Below are 25,712 nucleotides of genomic sequence, written 5' to 3' on the forward strand. Positions count from 1 at the left end.
TGCTTGCCTTTGCTTCAAAACCATAACAGATTCATCCCCAATCTATCTATCTCATCATTTCAACTTTCCAGGTACAACTTATACACGTAGTGCCTACTTGTTCACTTTCCCATCCTTGAAGGGCTGTATCTACAAGAGATTCCTCGATAGAACACTATCATTCCAAGCAGGCAAATGGAATAAATGTTTAACCAACTTTATATCTTATGCTCTTTCTTACCAAACTTTTAAGAAATCAATCAAAACTTATCTCTTTGACAAATTTCTCTGACTCCATTTCTACCATGATGTACTTCTAAAACACTTCCAGGAAAAATTGATTAATCTTACCATGTTAATGTAATTTTGAAAGTTTTTTGTAATATCGCTGTCTGTATACAGTCTCTTCCTCTGTAAACCGCTCTGAACTGTTTATGGTATATAAAAATAAAGTTATTATTATTATTATTAATGAATAGAGGCACTATAGAGAAGTGTACTCAGTGCCGCTCAGCGAATCTAGACACGTCTAATAGTTAGACGTCCTATACAGAATTGCCTTTTAGGCATCACATAGATGTCTTCACAACATCTATAACGTTATCGCGTCTCATTATTATGACATCAGTAGAATGGTGATTTTATGCTGGTTTTCGTTAAAATTGAATGCAGTGAAATGCTGGCACCACTCTTATATTTTATTTATTTATTTATCTATCTTTTAATCCTTTTTTATTTTTGTTCTGTGACATGGAGCAGTGAGAAATTTGAACCAACAATGTCAGGGTGCTAAGGCTGTAGCTCTAACCATTGCACCAAATACACTCAGATAGTAAACTGAATGTCAATTCAAAAGCCAAGCTTATATCCTCTTGATTTACAAGAAGTCATTGCTCTAGGATAAATATCAAACACTTGTCCAATTCCTTTTTTGGACTCTATGTTCCTCAAAGTACATGAAAAAAAAAAAATATATATATATATATATTTCATAATAGATCCTCTATTTTTTAGTAAGAGGACTGCTTGCAAAAGCAGGTCTACTTTTGAGCATGAGTTGGGCGATAGATAGGCATCACTTAGATGTGCTTGAGGCATCCGCATATAGGTGAATGGGGCTTTTATTTTTTTAAGTTTAATAATGCATTACTTAAGGTAAGTACTTGAAAAAATATAAATATATTGCATACTAAACTTCTATTTGGGGGTAAAGAAGAATCCAGGTTGATATTAAGGTCAAAATATGTTTAATAATGCATTACTCAAGCAAAACACATGAAAAAATATATACAGTATTGCATACTAAACTTCATTCACCCAATGGCTGTAGTTCAGAGCAAGTGGACATGTCTGATGCACAATCGTCATTAAACCTATGGCCACAAAAATTAGGTTGGTATAATCCAGACAGATAATAATCAATATGTATGTCAAAGAATATGTCCAGATTGTATTGATTTTAAACCTGACGCCTCAGCCCCACCACTCCACCGCAATGTTAAATTCAAAAAGCGGGAGATTTACTGTGGGAGCCTCATCATTGGCTGTCGGGTTTTTATCGTTAATTTATTTATTTTGTATTTTTAATAAGTTTTTAGTAGCTTTTTGTATATTTTTCAGTCGTTAGACTTAGACTTTAAGAAGTTTTAAGAAATAAATATTCTATTTATGAGTATCATAATTCTAAAAGTACTTGATACTTATCTCAGCGTTAAACCCAGGGAGTCAGACCCGACATGTTTCACAGCATTGTGTTTTATCAAGGGTCTCCCTGTAAGATATTAAAAAGAGAAAAGTAGTCACATACAGTTGTGTAAACTGCTCCCCTCCAATCTATAATTCGTTAAACGTCAGTAGTAGTTCAATTCAATAGTGTACTCACCGAGGGCGCCGCTGCCATCCGACTCCACTACTTTCGTGAGAAAAGATGGTGCCGGCGTCCTCAGAGCGGAATTTAAATCCTCCCTCGCTGTCATACAAAACTCCTCCCCCTGCATTCAATTGGTCCTCACAAGATTATACCGTCCCCCACTCTATACCGATGTTTAGTCCGTGGGGATCAACCGTGTCCAAAGAAAAAATGTATCTTTGTTCAAATTCGTTAAGCTTAAAAGAATCCCCCCGTCCATCCCGCCCCGTTACTTTCTTAATAACTCGCCACCTCAATTCTGTCACTGCATGTTTGAATCTTAAACAGTGCTCAACCAAAGGAGCCTGCATGATCTTATTTATAATTCGAGATTTGTGCTCAGTTAACCTAGTTTTTATTTTTCTGCTCGTACGTCCAACATATATAAGTTCACACGGGCATACTATGACATAAATCACCCCCTCCGAATCGCAGTTGGTGATATGTTGTGCCTTCAAAATGTCTGGGCGACCGGGAACTTCCCATGTTTTTCCTTGGATGGCTAAGGGGCACCATTGACATCTACCACATATGCCGTGGTTTCCCTCCACCCCCTCTCTATCCGGGCGAATACCGTACTTCAGAAAATTTGATTGTTGACCCAGTGTGTTTCCTTTTTCTTTGGACACGGTTGATCCCCACGGACTAAACATCGGTATAGAGTGGGGGACGGTATAATCTTGTGAGGACCAATTGAATGCAGGGGGAGGAGTTTTGTATGACAGCGAGGGAGGATTTAAATTCCGCTCTGAGGACGCCGGCGCCATCTTTTCTCACGAAAGTAGTGGAGTCGGATGGCAGCGGCGCCCTCGGTGAGTACACTATTGAATTGAACTACTACTGACGTTTAACGAATTATAGATTGGAGGGGAACAGTTTACACAACTGTATGTGACTACTTTTCTCTTTTTAATATCTTACAGGGAGACCCTTGATAAAACACAATGCTGTGAAACATGTCGGGTCTGACTCCCTGGGTTTAACGCTGAGATAAGTATCAAGTACTTTTAGAATTATGATACTCATAAATAGAATATTTATTTCTTAAAACTTCTTAAAGTCTAAGTCTAACGACTGAAAAATATACAAAAAGCTACTAAAAACTTATTAAAAATACAAAATAAATAAATTAACGATAAAAACCCGACAGCCAATGATGAGGCTCCCACAGTAAATCTCCCGCTTTTTGAATTTAACATTGCGGTGGAGTGGTGGGGCTGAGGCGTCAGGTTTAAAATCAATACAATCTGGACATATTCTTTGACATACATATTGATGCACAATCGTGACATCACTGTGACATCATCAAGATGCACCTAGATGGCAGAATGCCACTATAAAAATAAGAATATGTGCTGGGGTATCTGACCATATTTGGGATTTAAACTCATGATCTGTAGAAAATGGAAGCAGTGCCTTTATGTTGAACCCTAGATGCTTCCTTTAAGACAGGCGTTCCTGCCGTGTGAGATGATACCTTAGGAAATCATAGGCACCTCGGTAAAACTAAGTTTACCTCTGGAGCCTGGAAAGGGCAGAGTGCTAATGTAAATCGCAGCACTGAAACTGCACTAGCCTCCATCATGGATCACATCTCGCACATACTTAGTGCAGGGAACCAAGCACTAATCCTCCAATTCGACCTGAGTAGTGCCTTTGATCTGGTGGGACCACGATATCCTATTGACATGTCTAGATGCCATCGGAATCACAGGAAAAGTGCTAAACTGGTTTGAGGGCTTCCTGAAAAACCGATCCTACCAAGTGATCAGTGAACAATCCTACTCACAATCTTGGGTCAACCCCTGTGGCGTCCCACAAAGCTCTCCCCTCTCCCCCATCCTCTTTAACATCTACATGTCTTTTCTTGGCCAAAAACTATCTAAGCTGAACACCAAATCCTGCATATATGCAGACGACATCACTATCATCATTCCCATCTATACCCTATCCACCAAAACCAGGACCTTCATCTCTTCGGTGATCACCCAGGTCTCACAATGGACAAAAAACTTCAAACTTAAACTAAACCCGGACAAGACCAAATTCTTCATGGCATCCCCGTCAAACAAAACCCTCAATTCTTCAATCAATCTAAATAGAAGCAACTTCCCAATCAATCCCACCATAAAAATCCTAGGAGTCACCATCAACCAACAACTCACACTTGACGCACTGTGACCAGCCAGGTATCCTCCCTGCCCCGATCTCAGATAGGAAAAAAGAAAATGGAGGAGAAAAGAAATCCCGGAGAGGAATTGGGAAGGGACAGGTTGTTTCTGAGCTAAAGAATGACATTGACCACCGGGGGAGCCCAAGAGGCCCTTGGAACACTGCCAGGGCTGACAAAGCAGGGTGTCGCCCTAAGGTATTTAAACCTGTCCCAGAGAACAGGCAGGAAAGGAAGCTAGGGAGGAGGTTTAATCCTTTTCTCCCTAGGGAGTCCCCTCAGCCAAGCAGGAGCAGCAAACCAGTTCCGATGGAGGTGTTGGAGGCGGGTCAGGCTGAGGAACCAATGTTTTCAGGAGAACAGCCCATGGAATATGAAGAAGGTTTGGCAGAGTTTGCTCCTGAGGTTGCTGAAGCCATGCAGGTGGACTTTGCTTCCACCCTCAAACAGTGAGTGGAGTTTGTTGGTGCTGGACTGTGTGGGGAACATTTTGTTTGCAAGCTAGGGAGTGATTTTGGGGTGAGGTTTTGCTGATATCTTGGGAGGGAATTGTGAAAGTCAAATTAAGGACTTTAGTGTGCAAAACCTGTCACTCCCCTTTACCTGGCAGTGAGTGAAACTGGCCAGAGGCTTGGAGGAACTTTGAAACACTTGTGCTGTGAGATAAGTGCCTTGAACTGTTTGGTTTTTTTTTTTGGTTTTTGAAACTGCCTGCTGTGGAGCAGTCAGTGCTAGTGCTGAGTTGGGCTGAAACCCTCAGACACAGCTGAGGTTGCAACATTGCTGAATGCAAGGCAAGGACTTTAATGTATGCTGGTTTTTGCTTGCTTGGTTTGCTATTTTTTTTTCTTTGTGCTGCTGTTTAGAACATTCTGACAAGCTTGGCAGCTATTTTGAAAAGACTACTTACCTGGATACAAAAAGGAATAAAACGATATTATTTCTTTGAATGATAATTGTGGTGACTTTGTTTTGTTTTGATTCCGGTTTGGAATCCGGTCCTGCAGGGTGGTTCCATTTCGGGCCACACGTCAAAGTGCTATATTGGGGTTTCCACTGTAGGAGCTATAAAGTCCTGTTTTGCACTACAGTGGGCCACAGCACACACTGACATCTTAATCAAACAATGCTTCTGCCTACTATGGAAATTGCACACCCTAAAACCTTACTTCGACTTCACTGCGTTTAGACTGCTAGTCCAATCTCTAATTCTAAGCTCACTGGACTACTGCAATATAATCTACCTAGGGTACCACAAAAAAAAATCTTAAGACTAAGAGCAATCCAAAACACGGCAGAAAGATTGATCTTCGGCCTGAAAAAAATCTGACCACATCTCCCCATACTTCAAAAAAATTACACTGGCTACCAATCAAAGCCAGAATTATCTTCAAATTCGGTTGCCTCTGCTACAAGACATTATTCGGCACCTCACCAACCTACTTAATGAACCACTTCATTCTTCAGGACAACCCAAGCCCCTCCTGGAACATCTCCCTAAGCGCCCTTCTCCTGAATTCACCATCATACCAAATCTTCAGAAAATCCCTGAAAACCAACCTATTCGACAAGTTTTTCTGATCCTTCAAAAACCATGACATCCCTTCTTCCCCCCTACAATCCCAATGCGATCTCCACCCACCCATGCACCCCCATGTAATCTCAATGCTGTAAAAATGCAGTAACCTCCACGCTCTTTTCACTTGTATCGATATCTGTGGTATCCACACTGTACTTCCACTTTACTGTAAAGGTCTTGAACTGAAAAGGTATGACGGGATATAAATAAAGCTATTTTTATTATTATTATTATTAATAAATGGCAAAGTTCACAATCCATACTCTTATGAGAGCAAATAAGAAGCTGTGAAATGGGGTGGGGTGGGGGGGGTGGAGTTGAACTCATAACCTTTGGAAGATGGAAAAAGTGCCTTTAACCACTGAACCACAGGCACTTCCTTTTAGGCAGAGGTTCCTATTAATTTGTAGTGACATTCTGCCATCAAGGTACATATTGATGATGTCACAATGATAGCAAGATTTTGCATCAGACACATCCACTTGCTCTAAACTACATCCATTGGTTGAGTAGTGTATTTCTTTTTATGTTCTTAACCTTTTGGAAATGAGGTTTAGTATGCAATATACTGTATATATTTTTGTTTATGTGCTTTGCTTGAATAATGCATTATTAAATATATTTTTCTATTATTATCAAAGAGGAGTCCTCTTTAGCCCAAAAAATAGAAGATTTAGTATGCAATATATATTTTTTCATGTGCCTTGTTTAAGTGATGCATTATTAAATATCTTTTGACTTTAATTTCAACCTGGAGTCCTCTATACCCCAAAAATAAAAGCCCTGCTCACCTATAAACGGATGTCTACGCATGCCCAACTGATGTCTAAGTCATATCCACCTAACTCGTGTCTACCTAGCTCCCAGCTAATGCTCAAAAGTAGACCTGGTTTTGTAACGCCTACATTTTAGGCATTAGGTAGACACATTCGGGCGCTGAGCAGCATGCGATTCTGTAAATGGACATCCAAATAGAAGCCACTCCCATGCCACGCCTACACCACGCCTATTTTTAGGCATGACTTTCTGATAGGCGTCCACAAAATTGTGGATGTCTATTTGTAGAATCGCGTCCGTTTAGACACCTAAGTTTCAATTAATGCTTCTTAAAGCCATTAATTGGACGTCTAAGTCGATGGACATCCACATTGAGGATGCCTAAAGTTAGACATCCTTTGCAGAATCTGGCCCAAAGAGTCAAAATATACAATGGAAGTCAGCCAATTCTCCACACCAAAAAAGTTCCGTCAGTCCAAATCAAGAGTCAAAACGATGTTCCTAACCTTTTTTTTTTATATCGGAGGGATTATTCATTATGAATTTGTATCAATTGGACAAACATTCAACCAAGTTTACTATTTGGGAAGTGATGAAAAGGCTGTGTGAAAAAGACGAAAACGACTTGAACATCTCACCAACAACTCATGGCTCTTGCATCACAATAATATACCAGCTCACACGGCACTGTCTGTGAGGGAGTTTTTAGCCAGTAAACAAATAACTGTATTGGAACACCCTCCCTATTCACCTGATCTGGCCCCCCCAATGACTTTTTTCTTTACCCAAAGATAAAGGAATTATTGAAAGACATTTTGATGACAGTCAGGATAGCAAGGGTAATATGATGACAGATCTGACAGCCATTCCAGAAAGAGTTCCAAAATTGCTTTGAAGGTGGACTAGGCGCTGGCGTCGGTGCATAGCGTCCCAAGGGGGGTACTTTGAAGGTGACCATAGTGATATTCAGCAATGATGTAGCACTTTTTCTAGTATGAGTTCATGAACTTAATTGTCAACCTCACATGTTAAGAAAGTATTTTCAGAATAGTGCCTAGATGGCATACTAGCATTTAAATGCATAAGTGCACACATACAATAAAATACTGCACTTATATTCCACCATTAAACCTCTCAGTTCCATGTAGATTATACATTTAATATACTATAACAAGAAACATTCAGGAATTATATAAATAAATCATAGAAACCATTCGTATAGTTCAACCTTATACTTCCCAAAGTCAAATCAGTTTAGATATTCTTCAAAATATATCACCTTGACATGTAAATGCTAGTTTTCTAAAAACATTTATATGTATGACGTGTAAATGTGAGCACCTAGATTATTGAATTTCTTTTTCCATCTGAGAAGGGCAATAATGAGAGTTTGTTCTAAGGAAAAAACAGAGTGTTACCTGCAGACATGATTTTTTAAATCATACTGCCTACCCTGTTCCTATACCCTGTACAATAATGAGAAGTAAGTGTGCTGTGGGTGGACTGCAGGTTAAGTCACAATTTATGTGCATTTATATAATGTGCGCAATCATACATACGTGCAGCTCCATTTTTTTTATATATTTATATAACAGAATTTGAAATTGAGATGTTCAGGGGGGGACTTGTCATATTCTTGCGGTGTTTCAGAAACGAATATGCCAATGAACATTCTTCCTTTCCCTATATTCCACCCCACCCAGCTTCTCTTCCTTTTTTACCCTTTCTCTTGTACCCCACCCCAGGACCAATTTCTCTGTCATCTCTCCCTTGCCCCTTCCCACAATACTGCAACTGTCCCCCTCCCCATTCCAACATCTGCCACTTTAACCCTCTTCACCCAACTGCACCCCAACACCAGAGCCTGCACCAATTCAAACCTCATCCCCCAATGGTATCCTCAGACTACTCTCTCCAGCAACTGACTCCCCCACCTACCTCCTCCCTGGCCACTGCACTGAATCTTTGGGCAGGCTTGCAGCGGCTTGCCCCAAAAGCTGCAAAAAAATCCTTGAATATTCCTAAATACAGTAGACTCTCAGTTATCCGGCATCCATGGGGATTGGTAGATACTGGATAACTGTAGTTTTTGGTTTCTTGAGTTACTATAAAAATAGTTTTGTCTCTCTTCCCACCTCAATCTCTTCCTCTCTCTTATCACCCCCCACCCCCATTTGTAGGTCCAGTATCTGTTCTTCCCTTCCCACCCTCATCTCTGGTCTAGGTCGCTTTATCTCCCCCACTTCTCAACCCTCCCCCTCCACACTTATGGGTATAACATCCATCCATTTCCCCTCCCCAGCCCTTCACCCTGATGGACCCTCCACACACACACACCTGGTCCACTGTCCCCACAGGTCTGCCCTCCCTCCGCGTGGGTCTGGCCTCCTGGACCCCCATTACTTACCCGAGGCGACAGCAGCAGTCCTGACCTACCAACCCCTCTTTCCTCCCTCTGTGCCCCAAAGTAGCAGCGGTCCTGATCCGCCAACCTTCTTCCCTCGCTCCAGCCCCAAAGTAGTAGCAGCGGCAGCAGCAGTCCTGATCCACCAAACCTCATTCCTTACCCAAAGCAGCAGTGGCAGCGCTGTAAATAGGCTGTGCGAGGCCAGCCCTGACAGGGCTTTTCCTCTACTGCATCCGAAGTAATGCGGCAGAGGAAAGGCCCTGCCAGGGTTTACCACGAGCAGCCTGTTTACAGCGCTGCCACTGCTGCTTTGGGTAAGGAATGGGGGGTTGGCAGGTCAGGACTGCTGCCACTGCACTGAGACGCTTCCCTGCTTGGCGGTTGAAAGCGCATGCAGAGGCACGGAAGCATGGAGGCATGCTAAGGGTTTTATTATTATGGACATTAGTATATAAGGATATTTTTGCTCAATCAACCTGCCTAGTTTGCATTGCCTGTACTGCTGCAGCAAAGGATACCTCCCAACTGTTTACCATAAAAGGTTGACCATCTATCTCAGCGGTCTCAAACACGCGGCCCGCGGTCTGGAGGCATCATTCTCTTCCTTTTGGAGCAGCAGCCGGCTCGTTCGTTCAAAGCCGCAGGTTGGCGGCTCCTTGCGCTATCCACTCCTGCATCGGAAGCCTCTCTGATGTCACAACATCAGAGAGGCTTCAGACGCAGGCATGGATCTCGCAAGGAGCCGCCACCCGCGGCTTTGAACGAAAGCCGTCCAGACACGCTGCGGCTCCAGTGGCGTCCCAAGGGGGGGGGGGGGGGAGGGGCGGTCCACTGTTCTCCCTAGAGTGCGGCTCGTCTAGAGTAGCGGTGCCGAACCTGCTTCCCTTCCCTTCTCACTGCTGCCATCGGGGATCAGGCCGGCACCGTGTTCTTTGATCTCCCTGCTTCTCTTCCCTGCTGGGCCGACCAACTCTCGCAGCCAGACATCAATTCTGACGTCGAGAGGACGTTCTGGATAGCCAATCGCTGCCTGGCTGCCCGGAACGTCCTTTCTGACGTTAGAATTGACGTCAGGTGGCAAGAGTTGGTCGGCCCGGTGCAGAAGAGAAGCAGGGAGATGGCCTGTTCCCGATAGCGGCAGCAGCAGCAGCCTATTCCACGGCGGCGGTGGCATGGGGGAGGGCAGGAAGGAAGGAAGAAAGAAAGAAAGAAGGTGAGGTGGGGACAGAGAGCCAGAAAAAAAGCAAAAAATGGGGCACGGAGGAAGGAAGAAAGAAGGAGGGGGGACAGGGAACCAGAAACAAAGCAAAAAATGGGGCATGGAATCAGAGAAAGACAGACAGAGAAAGAAAGAAAAAGTTGGGGGAGGGAATGAGGTCTGGAGGAGAGGAAGCATACAGGAGGCTGAAAGAAGGGAAGAAGTATAGGATGCACAGTCAGAAGAATAAAGTGCAACCAGAGACTGATGAAATTACCAAACAAAGGTAGGAAAATGATTTTATTTTCAATTTAGTGATTGAAATGTGCCAGTTTTGAGAAAGAAAAGATATTGAACTTTAAATGTGAGTGCTGCAGAAAAAAATAGAGTACTTGGAGGGCCGCAGAAAAAATAGTTAATGTCTTATTAAAGAAATAACAATTTTGCATGAGGTAAAACTCTTTATAGTTTATATATCTTTCCTTTTAACTGTTAAAGGAAAGTTTTATAAACTATAAAGAGTTTTACCTCATGCAAAATTGTCATTTCTTTAATAAGACATTAACTATTTTTTCTACGGCCCTCCAAGTATCTACAAATCCAAAATGTAGCCCTGCAAAGGATTTGAGTTTGAGACCACTGATCTATCTTATCCAAGTTGTTTGTTATCTTCCCTTTTTGATCCTCTATCATTTGGGAAGTTGAGTATATACATTTCTCAAACCAGCAGCTAGGGTTCCCATTTTTTTTCCCTAATTTATCACTGCCCTCTCTATGTTAGTTCAGTTCAGATACCTATGGATTAAAGTTTGCTTCATTAAAACCACCATCATGTTAGGCACTATCTATTATGACTAAAGGTGGTCTCAGCAGTGAGGCCAAGGAGCAAGACTTGCCTCCTCTTAGAGCTGTTTCCTTTAGAATAGAACTGAAGCAGACTAGTAGAGCCACATGGAGAAATCTGGACTAAAAAACACACAAACGTAGGGATGGATCAAGAACTTTCTTGCACACAAATGTAGAATATAAAATACTATTTTATTGGCGAAGCAACAACAAATAAAGAGACCCAATATGGGGGCCATATTGCAGCGATAATCACCTGCTTCGTGGGTCACAATACTCTTTCAGATGTGTTATGTCAACAGATGCCAAAGAGAAAATTCTGCATCCAACCTTTCGTGAACAAGGTGCTAAAGAGAAAGGCATAAAACCCAAACTGTCTATCTCATGACTAGTGCTGCAAAAGCACAGGAAACGCGAAAACAGTCAAGACAGACAGTTTGGGCTTTATATTTTTTATTTTTTTTTTGCCTCACTCTTTTCCACCTTGTGGGTGCTATTGGATGCAGACTTTGCTCTTTAGCATCTTTTGACATAATAACATATCTGACAGAGTATTTGTGACCCCTGAATCAGACACCATGTTGACCCCCAAAACATAGCACAATGTTGGGTCTTTTTTTATCTGTCGATGCTTTAAGAAAATAAAAATAGCCTTACTGGGTAAGACCAACGGTCTATCATGCCCAGTAGCCCATTCTCACAGTGGCCAATCCAGTTAACTGGCTAAACCCCAAAAAGTAGCAACATTCCATGCTACTGAACCAAGGCAAACAGTGGCTTCCCCATGTCTTTCTCAATAATATGGATTTTTCCTCCAGGAAATTGTCCAAACCCTTCTTAAAACCAGCTACGCTATCTTCTTTTACCACAACCTCTGGCAATGCATTCCAGAGCTTAACAATTCTCTGAGTGAAAAAATATTTTCTCCTAATAGTTTAAAAGTATTTCCCTGTAATTTCATCAAGGGTCCCCTAGTATTTGTAATTTTTGACAAAGTGAAAAATCAATTCACTTGTACCCATTCTACTCCACTCAGGATTTTGTAGACTTTAATCATATCTCTTCTCAACCATCTCTTTTCCAAACTGAAAAGCCCTAACCTTTTTAGTCTTTCCTCATACAAAATGAGTTTCATCCCCTTTATCTTCTATGAACCTTTTCTAGTGCCGCTATATCTTTCTTGAGATAAGGAGGCCAAAATTGAATGCAGTACTCCAGGTGAGGTTGCACCACGGAGCGATACAGAGGCATTAGTCTTGTTAATCATCCCTTTTTTTATAATTACTAGCACCTTGTTTGCTTTATTGGCTGCCACCACACATTGAGTGGAAGGTTTCATTGTATTGTCTACAATGAAATCCACATCCTTTTCTTGGGCACTAACCCCCAAGGTGAACCTTAGCATCCAGTAACTGTGATTTGGGCTATTCTTCCCAATGTGCATCACTTTGCATTTGTCCACATTAAATTTCTTCTGCCAGTTGGACAACCAGTCTTCCAATTTCCTAAGGTCTGCCTGCAATTTTTCACAATGTGCATGCTTTTTAATAACTTTGAACAGTTTAGTGTCATCTGCAAATTAATCACCTCACTCATCGTTCCAATTTCCAGATCATTTATAAATATGTTAAATAGCACCAGTCCCAGTACAGATCCCTCTGGCACTCCACTGTTTACTCTCCTCCATTGAGAAAAATGACCATTTAACCCTCTCTGTTTCCATTTGATAACTAATTCCTAATACACAACTGAACTTCACCACCTATCCCATGACTCTTTAATTTTCTCAGGAGCCTCTCATGAGGAACTTTGTCAGAAGCTTTCTGAAAATCTAGATATACTACATCAAGCAGCTCACCTTCATCCACATGTTTATTCACACCTTCAAACAAGTCAAGCAAATTGGTGAAGCAAGATCTCCCTCAGCTGAACCCATGCTGACTCCATCTCATTAAATTATGCTCGTCTATGTTTTCCATAATTTTATTTTTTATAATTGTTTCCACCATTTTGCCCGGCACTGAAGTCAGGCTTACCTGTCTGTAATTTCCCAGATCTCCCCTGGAACCCTTTTTAAAAATTGGCGTAACATTGGCCACCCTCCAATCTTCAGGTACTACACACGATTTTAGCGACATGTTACAGATCATCAACAGCCAATAAAAGAGTGTTTTATATTCTACACTTATGTATTGGAAAGTTCTTGGTCCACCCCTACTTTTGTGTGTTATTTGGCTTTACTATGTAAGGGTTTTTCGCTTTTGTTTTTTCTTTAAAAATCTGGACTGAAACATTATTTGTGCTATATAGAAACAGTAAAAAACTGAAATTTGGTAAGAAAATCTCAGAAAGCTTTTTACTTACAATAAGAACACGTCCAATAGTATAGTCCTCATATACTACTAGCCTGGTTCCATACCAGAAAGCCAGTGCATAAGATGCATAGATTAAAAAAAATGCAAATCCTATGGAAATGTTGGCTGTCACAGCCTTTCTTATTCCAATTTTCTTAGCATCTTCTAAATTTTCTTCATACCTGCAGGGGGAAAATGTACATATTAGTAACAATAATGCATATTAACATTACTTGAGTTTGTTAATGAACCTTCTCAGTACACACACACATAGGACCAGCTTAACCTATGGACCAGGTGAGGCTCTAACCCAGGGTGCTGGCACTAAAGGGCACCAAACGCCTAGTGTCGTTATCAGCCCATAAGTTAAGCTACCTTGTGGTTTGAACACTTCCCTCTTCCTCCTCCCTCTTCTGATGCTGCTGCCCTGTTTCAGCAGGGTGTGGTTTCATAGGCCAGCTGCCACGAGGAGGGGAGGGTCAGTGTCAGCATCAGAGAAGGGAAATGCAACACTTCCCTCCTCCCTCCTCTGACACTACTGTTTGACACTGACCTAGGAAGCCGCATCCTGCCGGGACCAGGAAGTAGCATCAAAGGAGGGAGAAGGGAACTGGCCGAGGGCGGGACATGGGCTGAGTGGCGGGGCATCGTAATCTTTTGTATTGGCTCTGCTCACACACACAATAAAGTTCACAGTCTTTAATGAAACTTAATGTTTGCCTTAAAAAGTTTTTCCCAGCTCAAAAAATCCTATACATTGGAATAAATGATAAGAGATCATAAGGCCTTAACTAAACAATGAGGCAGATGTTTTGAATGATTTATGTGGTTAATTTCAGAGTTACCTGATAAACTGATGGCTTTGAAATTTTGGCTCTATCTGGGGGTTGGGGAAGCCTTGGGGCTGAAATTTCAGGTATACCAACCTAGCTGGGAGCCACAGGGGAACAGTAAATCTGGGTACTGCTAAGGAATGTGGGAATTTGCCCTAGAAAGCATAAGAAAGGCAGCCTTGGGGGTTTGTCACTTCCCTAATAGTCCCCCCTTGAGGGATAAAAAAAAAAGGTTAATACTGAAAGGGCTTCTAACATCGGCACTGGCTTTTAACTCCTAACTCCCACTCACTTGTAAAATACCCATGTCTGTTTTATCATTACCTCTGTGAGAAATTCCCTAACCCCTATTTGTCCTGTTTGTTTTATTTATATTGTAAGTTCTATTGAGCAGGGATTATCTCTTACATGTTAAAATACAGCCCTATATACGTCTAGCAGCATTACAGAACAGGAGTGTAGCCACGGGGCAGACCTGGGCAGGCCTAGTCCGCTCAGTTTGGCCTCAGATCTGTGCACCCAGCAGCCACAATCCATCGGCAACGGTTCCTACACGTTGCCAGAAGCTGACCCGGAGCCTTCCCTCTAATGTGTTTGCATTTTATGTCAGAGGGAAGGATTCTGGCATTGGCAGCACGTAGGAACTGCTGTTGGTGACCTGAAAAGTAGCAAATGCTGCATGGGATGGGGGGGGGGGGATGGGAGGGAAAGAAAGAGGCTGCTGCACAGGTTGGGGGCTTGGGAAGGGAGGGAAAGAGAGAAACTGTATGGGCTGGGGGTGGGAATGGAAGAAAAGAGACTGCTGCACAGGTTGGGGGCTTGGGAAGGGAGGGAAAGAGAGAAACTGTATGGGCTGGGGGTGGGAATGGAAGAAAAGAGACTGCTGCACAGGTTGGGGGCTTGGGAAGGGAGGGAAAGAGAGAAACTGTATGGGCTGGGGGTGGGAATGGAAGAAAAGAGACTGCTGCACAGGCTTGGGGGTGGGTGGGGTGGAAGGGAGAGGTCCATAAACTTTGGGCTCAGGTCCACCCAAAATTGGCTGTCTCATTACACCACTGCTATAGAAATAAGTAGCAGGGAAAGGAGGGGTAAATAAACTGCCCTTGTTCTTTGTAATGAAAACATGGGAGCTCTGTCCCCGTCCCATTCCCATCTCTGCAAGTAGAGAATGACACAAGAACAAATTTGTCCCCGTCTCGCAGGATCTCAATATCCCCATCCCATCCCTATGAGCTATGTCTCTGTCTCATTCCTGCAAGCTCTGCCTTAATCGCACAAGCCTCAAACACTTAAGATTTTTAAATGTTCAAGGCTTGTGTAGATAAGGACAGAGCTTGCAGGAATGGGGCACGGACAGGGACAGAGCTTGGGGGTTGGAACAGAGATAGAGAGATTCTGTGGGGATGGGGAAAATTTGTCCCCTTGTCATTCTCTACCTGCAAGCTCCATCCCCAGCATCCATACAAGCCTCAGACAGGTATGATTTTGTATATTTGTCTTATTATTAACGTACAAAAGGGAACATTCTTTACAACTTTACAACTATGAAGCACCTAGACAGCACAACCTGTACTTTAACTGTTCTGATTTTTTAATCCATTCAACAACAAATCATTTACAATCTCTGGATTCAGCCTAGCACCCCTTTCTTCCACAGTCCTTCCCGCAATACAGAATGTCCTCTCCAAAGATGTTCTGGTAGCTGAAATGCACAGGAGCCCCCATGGTACTTTTGCTAGTTTTTGGCCATCTCTGTTGCTTATTTTTCCAAAATGCCAAAACATCATTGGCATTAATGGAACATAAATAACTATCCACTTCCGAGAAGACATTATTCTATAAAAACCACTCAGGAAACTAACAGTTGCATATTTCGACAGGTCTGACCCTGGGAGCTCTTCCATAATGGTGCTCTCTGAAAATATGGAACTGAATTTAGACTGAAACTTAACTCAGAAAAAACAAAATTCTTTGTAGCTTCATCTCATCCACTTGATACTAAAACATCACTGAGGTAGACCCCTCTACATAATCCAGCTACCGTCCAATAGCTAACATTCCTCTTCTTACCAAGATGCTAGAGTCCATCAAATCCACTCAACTATCTTCCTACCTTGAAAAATTCACCATTCTTCAACCCTACTAACACGGCTTCCGTCCCAATTTCAGCACCGAATCCCTTCTGACCTCCTTAATCTCAAAAGTTCAATATCTCCATTCTCGCAACAAGTTCGCCGTCCTTCTTCAATTCGACCTCTCTGCAGCTTTTGATGTCGTCCATCATGATATGATATTCTAATTTACCAACTCACCGAGATAAGCATTAACTCCACAGTCCTTGATTGGTTCTCGAAGTTCTTACGCTCCGGCTTCTACATAGTCAACATGAAGGGCACTTCTTCCTCCCCCTGGAACCCGATCTGTGGAGTCCCGCAAGGCTCACCTCTCTCTCCTATCCTTTACAACATTTATATGTCCTCCCTTAAACTCCTCCATCTCTCCCCCCTTGAAACACTCTACACTTACGCAGATGACATCTTTGTCCTCCTCGAGACCGACTGGAACCTCACCAACCTCTCGGCGAACATATCCTCATGTATATCGAACCTTCAATCCTGGGCCCACACTGTGCAGATGAAACTGAACGAATCTAAAACAAAACTTCTCTGGCTCGGCCCAAAATTGGACCAACTGCCCACCTTCTTCCCACTGTCCTCTGGCCCCACTTTGCATCTTGAATATTCAAGCAAAGTTCTGGGAGTCATCATTGACTCTACACTTTCCTTCAACGATCACCTCAACTCCCTAGTAAAAAAATGTTTCTTCAGCCTTCACATGCTGAGGAAAGTGAGAACCTGTTTCCATCAAAAACACTTTGCCATCCTTGTCCAATCCACCATCCTTTCCAGACTGGACTACTGCAACTCCATCTACCTAAGCCTAACAAAGAAAAACCTTCAAAGACTCTAGCGGATTCAGAATGCCGCTGCTAAGCTTATCTTCGCATAAAGCAAATTCGACCACGTCTCACCGCTTTTGTCCAAACTCCACTGGCTTCCAATAATCTCAAGAGTCCACTTCAAATGTGCCTGCCTCACTTTCAAGATCCTACACGGCATCCTCCCTCCCTTCATTCCTCTTTCTTGGAACTCCTCTAACCCCAATTCCACCAGATCCACCCAAAAACTGAAACTTTCCTTTCCCTCTCTAAAAGGCGTTTCTCTTGTAGGAAAACTAGGTTCTTCCCTCCCTTTTAGAATCACTGAGCTCTGGAACAACCTTACCTCCCCTCTTAGGAATCTGAACTCCCTCCAACTCTTCCGTAAACATCTGAAAACCTGGTTATTCTCAAAAAAGTAACTCTTCCTCCCTCTCTGGTTATTCTAGTCCTCTAAATTTTCTCTTCATTTTGCCTCTTCCCTCCACTGGAGTTCCTTTCTACCCTAACTCTTGTTAACCTTGTCGAGCTTTACGAATGTAGATGATGCGGTATACAAACCTAAGGTTTAGATTAGATTAATAAACTTAGTTACCCTATTCAATCTACTATGAAGGTTTTGGGTGTAATACTGGACCAGGGCCTAACCATGAACGACCAGGTGGACTCTTTGGTTAGAAAGGGTTTCTTTACTCTCTGGAAGCTTCGGTCCATTAGAGCATATTTTGATGCTTCATCATTCAGAATTCTGGTACAATCCCTTATACTGAGCCAACTCGATTACTGTAATATCGCCTATCTGGCAATTTCCCAGAAGAATATGCAGCGATTACAACTGGTGCAAAATGCGGCGGTCAGGCTGATTTTGGGGTTGAAGAAGTTCGATCATGTAACTCCTTCCTACTGACTCCTGCATTGGTTGCTGATGGAGGCACATGTGAAGTTTAAGTTTGGATGTTTTTGCTTTAAGGTACTATTCGGTTTAGCCCCTAAATATATAACTGACCTTTTCTCTTTCTCAACCAATAGACATAAGAGAAGCTCACACTTGAATTTTGTTTCTTCACTGGTTACAGGATGTAAATTTAAAAGTCATCCTCAACATCTTTTCTCATATCAAGCAGTATTATGGGGTAAAGATCTGGAACAATTACTTATGCTTGCTAATACTTATGGGGAATTTAGGAGACACCTAAAAACATATCTGTTCCTGGGGCAGCTGATTTGTACAATCTCTAGAGCTGTTAGTCACTAGTTTTTAACTTGTTAGTTCTACTCAATTTGTAGCATTATTAATCATTGTAAACCACACAGAATTTCACGGTCCTGTGGTATATAAACTGTTATTATCATTAATATGGAGGATCCTGATATGCTGAACTCGATCCTTCCATTTTGAGCTGTTGGTACAACCTCCTCAAATATTCAGTTACCTGTGTTTTTATGTCTTCCAGGAAGATAATGGTATTATCTTTCAGATATGGGTGTAAAAAGGAAGCAATGCTGTGTAATGGATGAACCAGGAAATGTGTTAACTGTTCAAAATGCTCCTTTATGTCAGTAACAATTGCTGAATCTGTTGTAGTTAACAGTCGGATGTTGAGAACGCATTGGAAGGACATTGCAAAGGGTAAGTGTCTTATCAGCAGACTCTTGTTACCAAATCAAAAGTGGATAAGACACAAATTGTGTCATTTAATAGTGCTTCATTCAAATCCAAAAGCAGCCTTTGCAGTTTTTTTTTCAAGTTTCAAGTTTATTAAAAATTTGTTATACCGCCTTATCATATATTTCAAGATGGTTGTACAATAAAATCAAGGGTAGTACAAATAATTGGCCAGTATACAGACGACAATCTGGACAACAAGACAGACGAAACAAAACTCAACAAACTGGTACAAATGGGGACAGGGAGAACTACAATATAATTTAAGGAGAGGAGAACAGGAAAATACAAAAAGGACAGGGAAGTAACATAAAAGTCTAAAAAGAATGGACTAAGTAAAGTTTTAAAACAGTTAAACTTGGAAAGCATCTTTAAAAAGGAATGTTTTAAGGGAAGACTTGAATTTCTCCAGGGTTGTTGTCTTTCTTAAAGAGATTGGAGCTGCGTTCCAGAGGGAGGGAGCAACAACTGAAAAGATAGTATTTCTCCTAGTATTAATATGTCTCAGCGACGGAATTGTTAACAGGTTTTGGTCAGAGGAATGAAGGGTTCGTGGTCAGGAGTATGGAATCAGAAGTCTATTGATAAATTCTGGCTACCCTGTTTTTCTTGTTTTAAAGGTTAACAGTAGTGTTTTATAAGTAACACGGTGATCAATAAGAAGCCAATGAGCTTTAATTAAGAGGAGAGTAACATGGTCAAATTTCTTGGCCTTAAAGATGATTTTAATGGCAGTATTCTGGACGATCTGTAGGCGTCTTAACTCTTTCTTAGTGATTCCTTGATATAAGGCATTACCATAGTCCAGACAGGAGATGACAAGAGAATGAATGAGAGTATTTAGGGCAGAATGGTCGAGGAGTTTGGCTAGGGAGCGAATCATGCGAAGATGATAGAAGCATTTAGGGACGACAGTGCTGATATGAACATGAAAGATGAGATTCTCATCAAAAGTGATTCCTAAAAGTGTGATTGTACTGACTGTCTGAACGGGGATAGACTTGAGTTTGACAGGGGAAAGTACCTTTTTTAATTGGGAAGATCATTGTTTTAGTTTTATTTACATTGAGCGACAACATATTAGAGTTAAGCCAGTCACCTATTTTCTCCAGCTTTTGATTGATGACAGAGATGTCTTCTGGTTTATCCAGACTGATAGGGTGGATTAGCTGGCTATTGTCAGCGTAGGTGTAGACAGTAAAGCTGATTGACTGCCCAAGCGTGATCAGAGGGGCCAGAAAAATATTAAACAGAAGAGGGGAAGTATTGAGCCCTGTGGTATACCGAAGTCATTAGAGAATGTGTCAGATAAAGAGCCATTAAATGAGATTTTTGATGTACACTTATTGAAATATGAGATAAATCAGTTCAGTATTTGATCGGATATTCCTATTTCCTCGAATCGATGAATGAGTAGTGGTGATCAATTGTATCAAAAGCTGAGAACAAGTCAAGAGAAATAAGTGTCAGTTTGAAAGTGGCCCCCACAATATTAGGTGGTAGGGGTTAAGTGAAAGGCGTACTGACAAACGTCTTTATGCAATCACCTCTGGTTGTGTCTATTATTCTACTTCCTGGTGAGTCATCTGTGAGGGAACTGAACCTGGGACCTGGCGTTTGTCAGTACGCCTTTCACTTAACCCCTACCACCTAATATTGTGGGGGCCACTTTAAAACTGACATTTTGGGGGCTTTGTCTCGGTCCTTCCTGATGATTTCATTTGGGTAAGTAGAATTTAAGTTTTTTTTTTATGCACTGTGCAATAGGATTATGTATAGACAGAGTGATATAGAAATCAAAAGTCCTTGGAAAACCCTTAGATTGATTGTACGTTAGACTGGATGACACACTGTTGAAAAGTTCCAGTAATATTGTGGGGTTTTATACTTGGTGAGATTTTATTTCAATTTTGATTGATAGACAGAGTGAGATAGAAATCAAAAGTCCTTTTGGAACCCTTAAATTGTTTTAGACTGGATGACACAATTGTGAAAAGTTTCAGTAATATTTTGGGTTTTATATTTGGTGAGATTTTACTATCAAAAGTCTTTGTAGTTTACCTGGGCCAGTTTGCATTGTATGATTTGATATTATATGCTTGCTAGGGTGTTGCATGTAAGAATATTTGAGCTGCTCTGAAGAAAAGCAGGGTTCAAAGTGAAAACAGTCACTCAATTAAGACACGCCACATCTGTACTAATAACTTTTACTTTTTTACCTTGTGCTTTTAATTCTATTTCTTGTCAGTCTCTGTCCTGGTGAAAGGCCCAGTGCACACTGGACTGGAACTGGCAGCTGACACCTCTGCTCTTCTATATTTTATCCTGCTAAACTTCTGCCTGTAAATTTCAGGTAGTAACCAGTGTGGGCATAAGTGTATTATTTATGCCAATGACTCTTGCCTAACACGCTTTACCTCGCTTTTCTACCTATTAACTAAAGTCTCCCTCCTTCATAAGTGGGAGCATTTCAATCTCAAAGGCAGACAGGGACATTTAGAAGCCCATTCTCTCTCATGAAATATATGAGCAAGGCCCACGAACCAAGGCAGACTTCTGCAGCCTCAAATATGAACCCTTTTGATTTTCAAGAACTCACAGATATTGTACACAAATATTTTGACAAGAAAGGGGGTCCATATGAGGGTAATTTTCCAGAAAACACATGGCACGATATTCAGAAACAAATGGTTTCTCATTCTCAGGAGTTTAGAAAGAAAACAGATAAACGCAAATGCCTTTTCATTCAGGGCTTATGTAGAGGACTTATTAGCCTAAGACAAGATAATACTGACTTGAACACTCAGTGCCATCAGCTGTCCAAAGACTTAGATGAGGCACAAATTAATATATCCATGCTAAGAACCCAAATTGTTCAGGCCACAAATACCTTTTTAACTGTAAATGAACAATTAGAAGAGGCCAAGGCAGAATTAAAGTATTTAAAGTCAAAATGTGCCTCACCGGGACAGGTTAATGCTGTCTCCTCACAGATTCTGCCGTCTGCACCAGTGCAACATTCACCCTATCATTCACCCTATAATCCATGTAGTCAGTTTATTGAAAAACAAAACACTGTTTTTGTAGCAGGCCAGCGAAAAGGTAAACTAGCTACAGATGTAGAACAGGAAGAAGACCCGACAAACGAAAGTGAGGAAAATTCATTACCAGGCCAGAGCAATACCAATAGTACCCCTATAAGTGACACAGCTCCAGTAACTGTAGTGCTGCAGGGACATATGAAAGATAGTGACATTGAAAGAATAGTGGAGAAAGTGGGCCCTATGCCTTTTAACATAAATGAATGGTGCAAATGGGCTAATGACATACTGATTCACTGGGGTCTAGGGAAATACAAAAGGAACAATGCAGATTTTGATAAGCTTATGCACCTAGCCTTGGGTCCACATTATTATAAATTTGGATCTCTTGTTCATCCATACCAATTTGTAAAGATGGGCATCGAACAACTATTTCGCTGCACCTCTTTGCAAGTACTTAGAACTCTTTCACCCCTGCCAAGTGATACACCAGAGCAGTTTGCATATAGAGTGTGGGTAATCAACGCGGTACTTAACGAACATGAACATTGGCCCATTTCCTCAGATTATGGCCAGAGAGAACATAAAGAATTCCTATTAGAATTATTATCTCCCGAGATTACTAAACACCTTCTGTTGTTCTCGGAGGACCCTAAAACTACGCCTTTTGACACTTTACTGCTCAGGATTGGGTCTGTGTGGAAGACCCAGCCAGCTCAAATTATTTCAGTCTCAGAAGCTAGAAGGTGGCGTGCTGAGGGAGCACCCCAATACAAGAACACACCACACACAGGAAATAGAGGGCATGGCAGAGGTAGTTACAGAAATTCCTCCACTTACATTCCTTTCCATGAGCTCAGAGCACAGACAGAAGCATTAGAGAAAGAGAAAAGGAAATGGGAACAGGATCGTCACACAATGCAGATAGAATTGGACAGAGTAAAAAGTGATTTGACAGCTAGGAACAACAGTGCTAGTCCATAGGGATGTCCTGACTCTCTGTGTCCGAATGCCAAGGTGACTCAGGCCTTCACAACCCAGCCAGACTCCTTTCAGTTACCTGTGGACTCACTTTTGGAGACACAGGATAAGGGAAAGAAGTCAGACTCAGAATTCAGCTTGAGGTATGTTGCACCTTTGACTTTGGACACTTCCGATAGCCCCAAGGTTAATACTACCATAGAGGGTCAGGATAAATTAAAATTGATTGATACAGGGGCTAGAATCAGCTTCACAGATAGAGCGCCTCCTACTGGAGATCAGAAAAACGTGGAAATTTGTGAGATTCAGGGTCTAAATGACAAAGCTTCAAAGTATGTGTTTATCCCACAAAAGGAACAAATGAAAGACATTGTAGAAACTACTGCCAGCACGAGTGAGAATACAGGCAAAGAAATAGTTGAGGTGACTGTTCTTGCATTGGGTACAGGAATTCTAAATGCTTCTAAACCTTTGGTTCATGAGGTTATTCCTGTGCAATTAGCCACACAGTGTAGCATGCTAATGCAGAAGCATGATCGTAGTATAACTCACTCAGAGGTTGCAGCTGTTTCACTTTGGGCACAAGACTGTGGGAAAAGGTACACAGAAATTTTGTTTGAGGGCAAAGATCCTGAACCACAAACACAGCAACCAGTACTTCCTCCAGCAACAGAACTGGTGCCTAAGATGGAGGAGAGAGGTCTGAGTGGACCTATCTCTTTAGCATGTGGCTCTCCAGCTTGGTCACTTGCTAAATCAGAGGGCTCTGTTAGGCTAACTATACACTCTCAGGCCCTAACTAAGACTTCAAAGCCCGTAGTACCAGTGGCAGCCTCTCACTCTGAAATGACTGTGACATTTAACCCTAAATGTGCATTTTTCTCTGTCCTAGACATGACTAATGATTTTCGGAATTTGCCCCTTGCCTCTGAATGCCAGGACACAACAGTGCAGACAAAAGAAGACAAATCTAGCCTGCACCTGACTTCTGCACCGCAGTGCCCATTCCTCCGAGTGCAGTGGGACCCAGGTGGCAGACATGTGGTCCAGGTCGGCCTGAATGGAACATGGACAAAGTTTGCTCTAAGTGACCTTGAGGTTGCTGCTAATTTAAAATGTTTTTTTCTTTTTCCTAGCAGCAGTTCGGATATAGCCATCCCAGACCAATTTTGGCACAAAGATATTTCTAGTGTTTTCCAAGGTTCCTCTTTATCACTGCAGAGATAAAGATGTTCCAAAGAAGATATTAGCTTTATGCCTTTTCTGAATATGAGATGGTTATGATATGCATTATTTGTACTACTATTTGCAGAGTTAAATTCAGCCCTGAACACTTGACAGATGGAAGAATAATGCCGACGCCTCAAAATTTGTGTTTTATGTTGTCTGTGCTATGTGGTCTGTCTTTTGTCTATTTGTTTTAGTTTAGGGGGTACCCCAGGATACATAACATTGGCCATTTCTAGAGCTCTTTTCCCCAATTTTTTTTTAACTAGCCCAATTGAACAATGTTCTTTTTATATCCTAAATTTAGCTTACTTAGGGGTTATATTTTAAGTAAAGGTTTCACTTTATACCGTGTTTATTCTATGCTTCTCATTAGATTCAGTACACATTTCTGACAAATTTTTTTTTTTATATATACATTCAATACAGAATTATGGTCTCTCTGAAGTGCCATAATAGTTATATGCAGCACATAAAAACATATATTTTTGGAATGTCTGATTAAGAACCTTAAGTACTTGAATATTGTCTGTCTTTTGCCATAACTAAAACAAGTAAATGCATTAATATTGTTACATGTTGCCACATTCAGTACAGGCAACCTGGTCTCTCTCTCTCTCTCTCTCTCTCTTTCTCTCTATACATTCAGTACAGGCAACATGTTTTCTCTTCCATTTTCTATCTCTTATTTGGATCACACTGGAGTACAGCTGCTGAATGATATCGGGACTCTTTTCAAATCCCTCCCTGTATGCACAGACATCATTTCATCTCAAGGGCGAACACCACCAGTTTCCAGTGACTTGACTGATCCTGTGCAAACATCAGATCCTGTGCAAACATCCTTTCATTTCAAGTGTGAACCTCATCAGTTTAAAGAGACTGCCGGTTCCTGCTGGACTAATTCATCTTCATGCACCCTGACTGCAAAGACTTTTCCACACATGCTGTACACAATGTTTCCTGTTCATCGGATATAGCCACCTTCCTAAGAACGCTTTGCTGTACAATTCCTCCTATTTAACCTATTCTATGGACATTCCAGACTTTATTTCTTATGCTGTACATCCACTACCTCTTGGAATGGGGAATGAGACATTCCACAAGCTGCTGAACTTTACTGAACTCCATACTTACATTGAACAACTTAAGAAAACTTCCAAAGAAGTGATTCATACTATCACTTTTTAAAATGGACAGATTGCACAAAATTTAATACAAGACGCTCATGTCTCAGTTTGGGAACTTTTCTTTGGGTATTCGCCCACTGCAAACCATGTATTTAATGTTTTAATTCACCCTATCATTATCTTAATTATTGTACAAATTTTGTTATGTATTATTATGCTTTTTCTTTGCTGTAAAGTGAAACACATGTACATTTCTTTACAACGCTTATCATACAAGCTTCCTTCTAACTTTTAAGGCAGTTATACATGTATTTCCAGTATCTTTTGTGACACTTGCTAATTTGGTCCTAATTTGGTTTTAATTTGGCATGGCCTATTGCATTACCATTACCAGGGTCAGATATAATATTATCCCATATCCCATACTTAGATACTCTCTCTTATGACATCTTGGTACCTTTATACCTGAACCTCCTGAAAAAGCTTCATCCATTATGCACGGTTCACTCGCTCAACGACGGGTAAGATATAGGCATACTGGGATCCCCGCCCAGATTATGGCCTATACGACCTAAGACAGAGGTTTGAACTCGTAATGGGAACTGTTTACAACCTATCTTCATAGCTTGGAGATTCTGCAAGACAGGGGACGTACTGTTGGAGGTAAGCGAGGGTAC

At 41.5% G+C, this 25,712-nt stretch overlaps 1 protein-coding gene across 1 annotated transcript in view; it reads right to left on the minus strand.

Annotated features, from left to right (window-relative positions):
- The window catches only part of ABCB1 (ATP binding cassette subfamily B member 1), a 356,266-nt gene that overhangs the window by 178,492 nt on the left and 152,062 nt on the right, over positions 1-25,712 (minus strand). The window contains exon 9 of the mRNA XM_033931220.1: positions 13,230-13,401. Coding sequence (XP_033787111.1) covers positions 13,230-13,401 — 172 coding nt within the window. The remainder of the gene's footprint in view (positions 1-13,229; positions 13,402-25,712) is intronic.

The sequence above is a fragment of the Geotrypetes seraphini genome, chromosome 2, assembly GCF_902459505.1.
Source record: "Geotrypetes seraphini chromosome 2, aGeoSer1.1, whole genome shotgun sequence".
Lineage (NCBI taxonomy): Eukaryota > Metazoa > Chordata > Amphibia > Gymnophiona > Dermophiidae > Geotrypetes > Geotrypetes seraphini.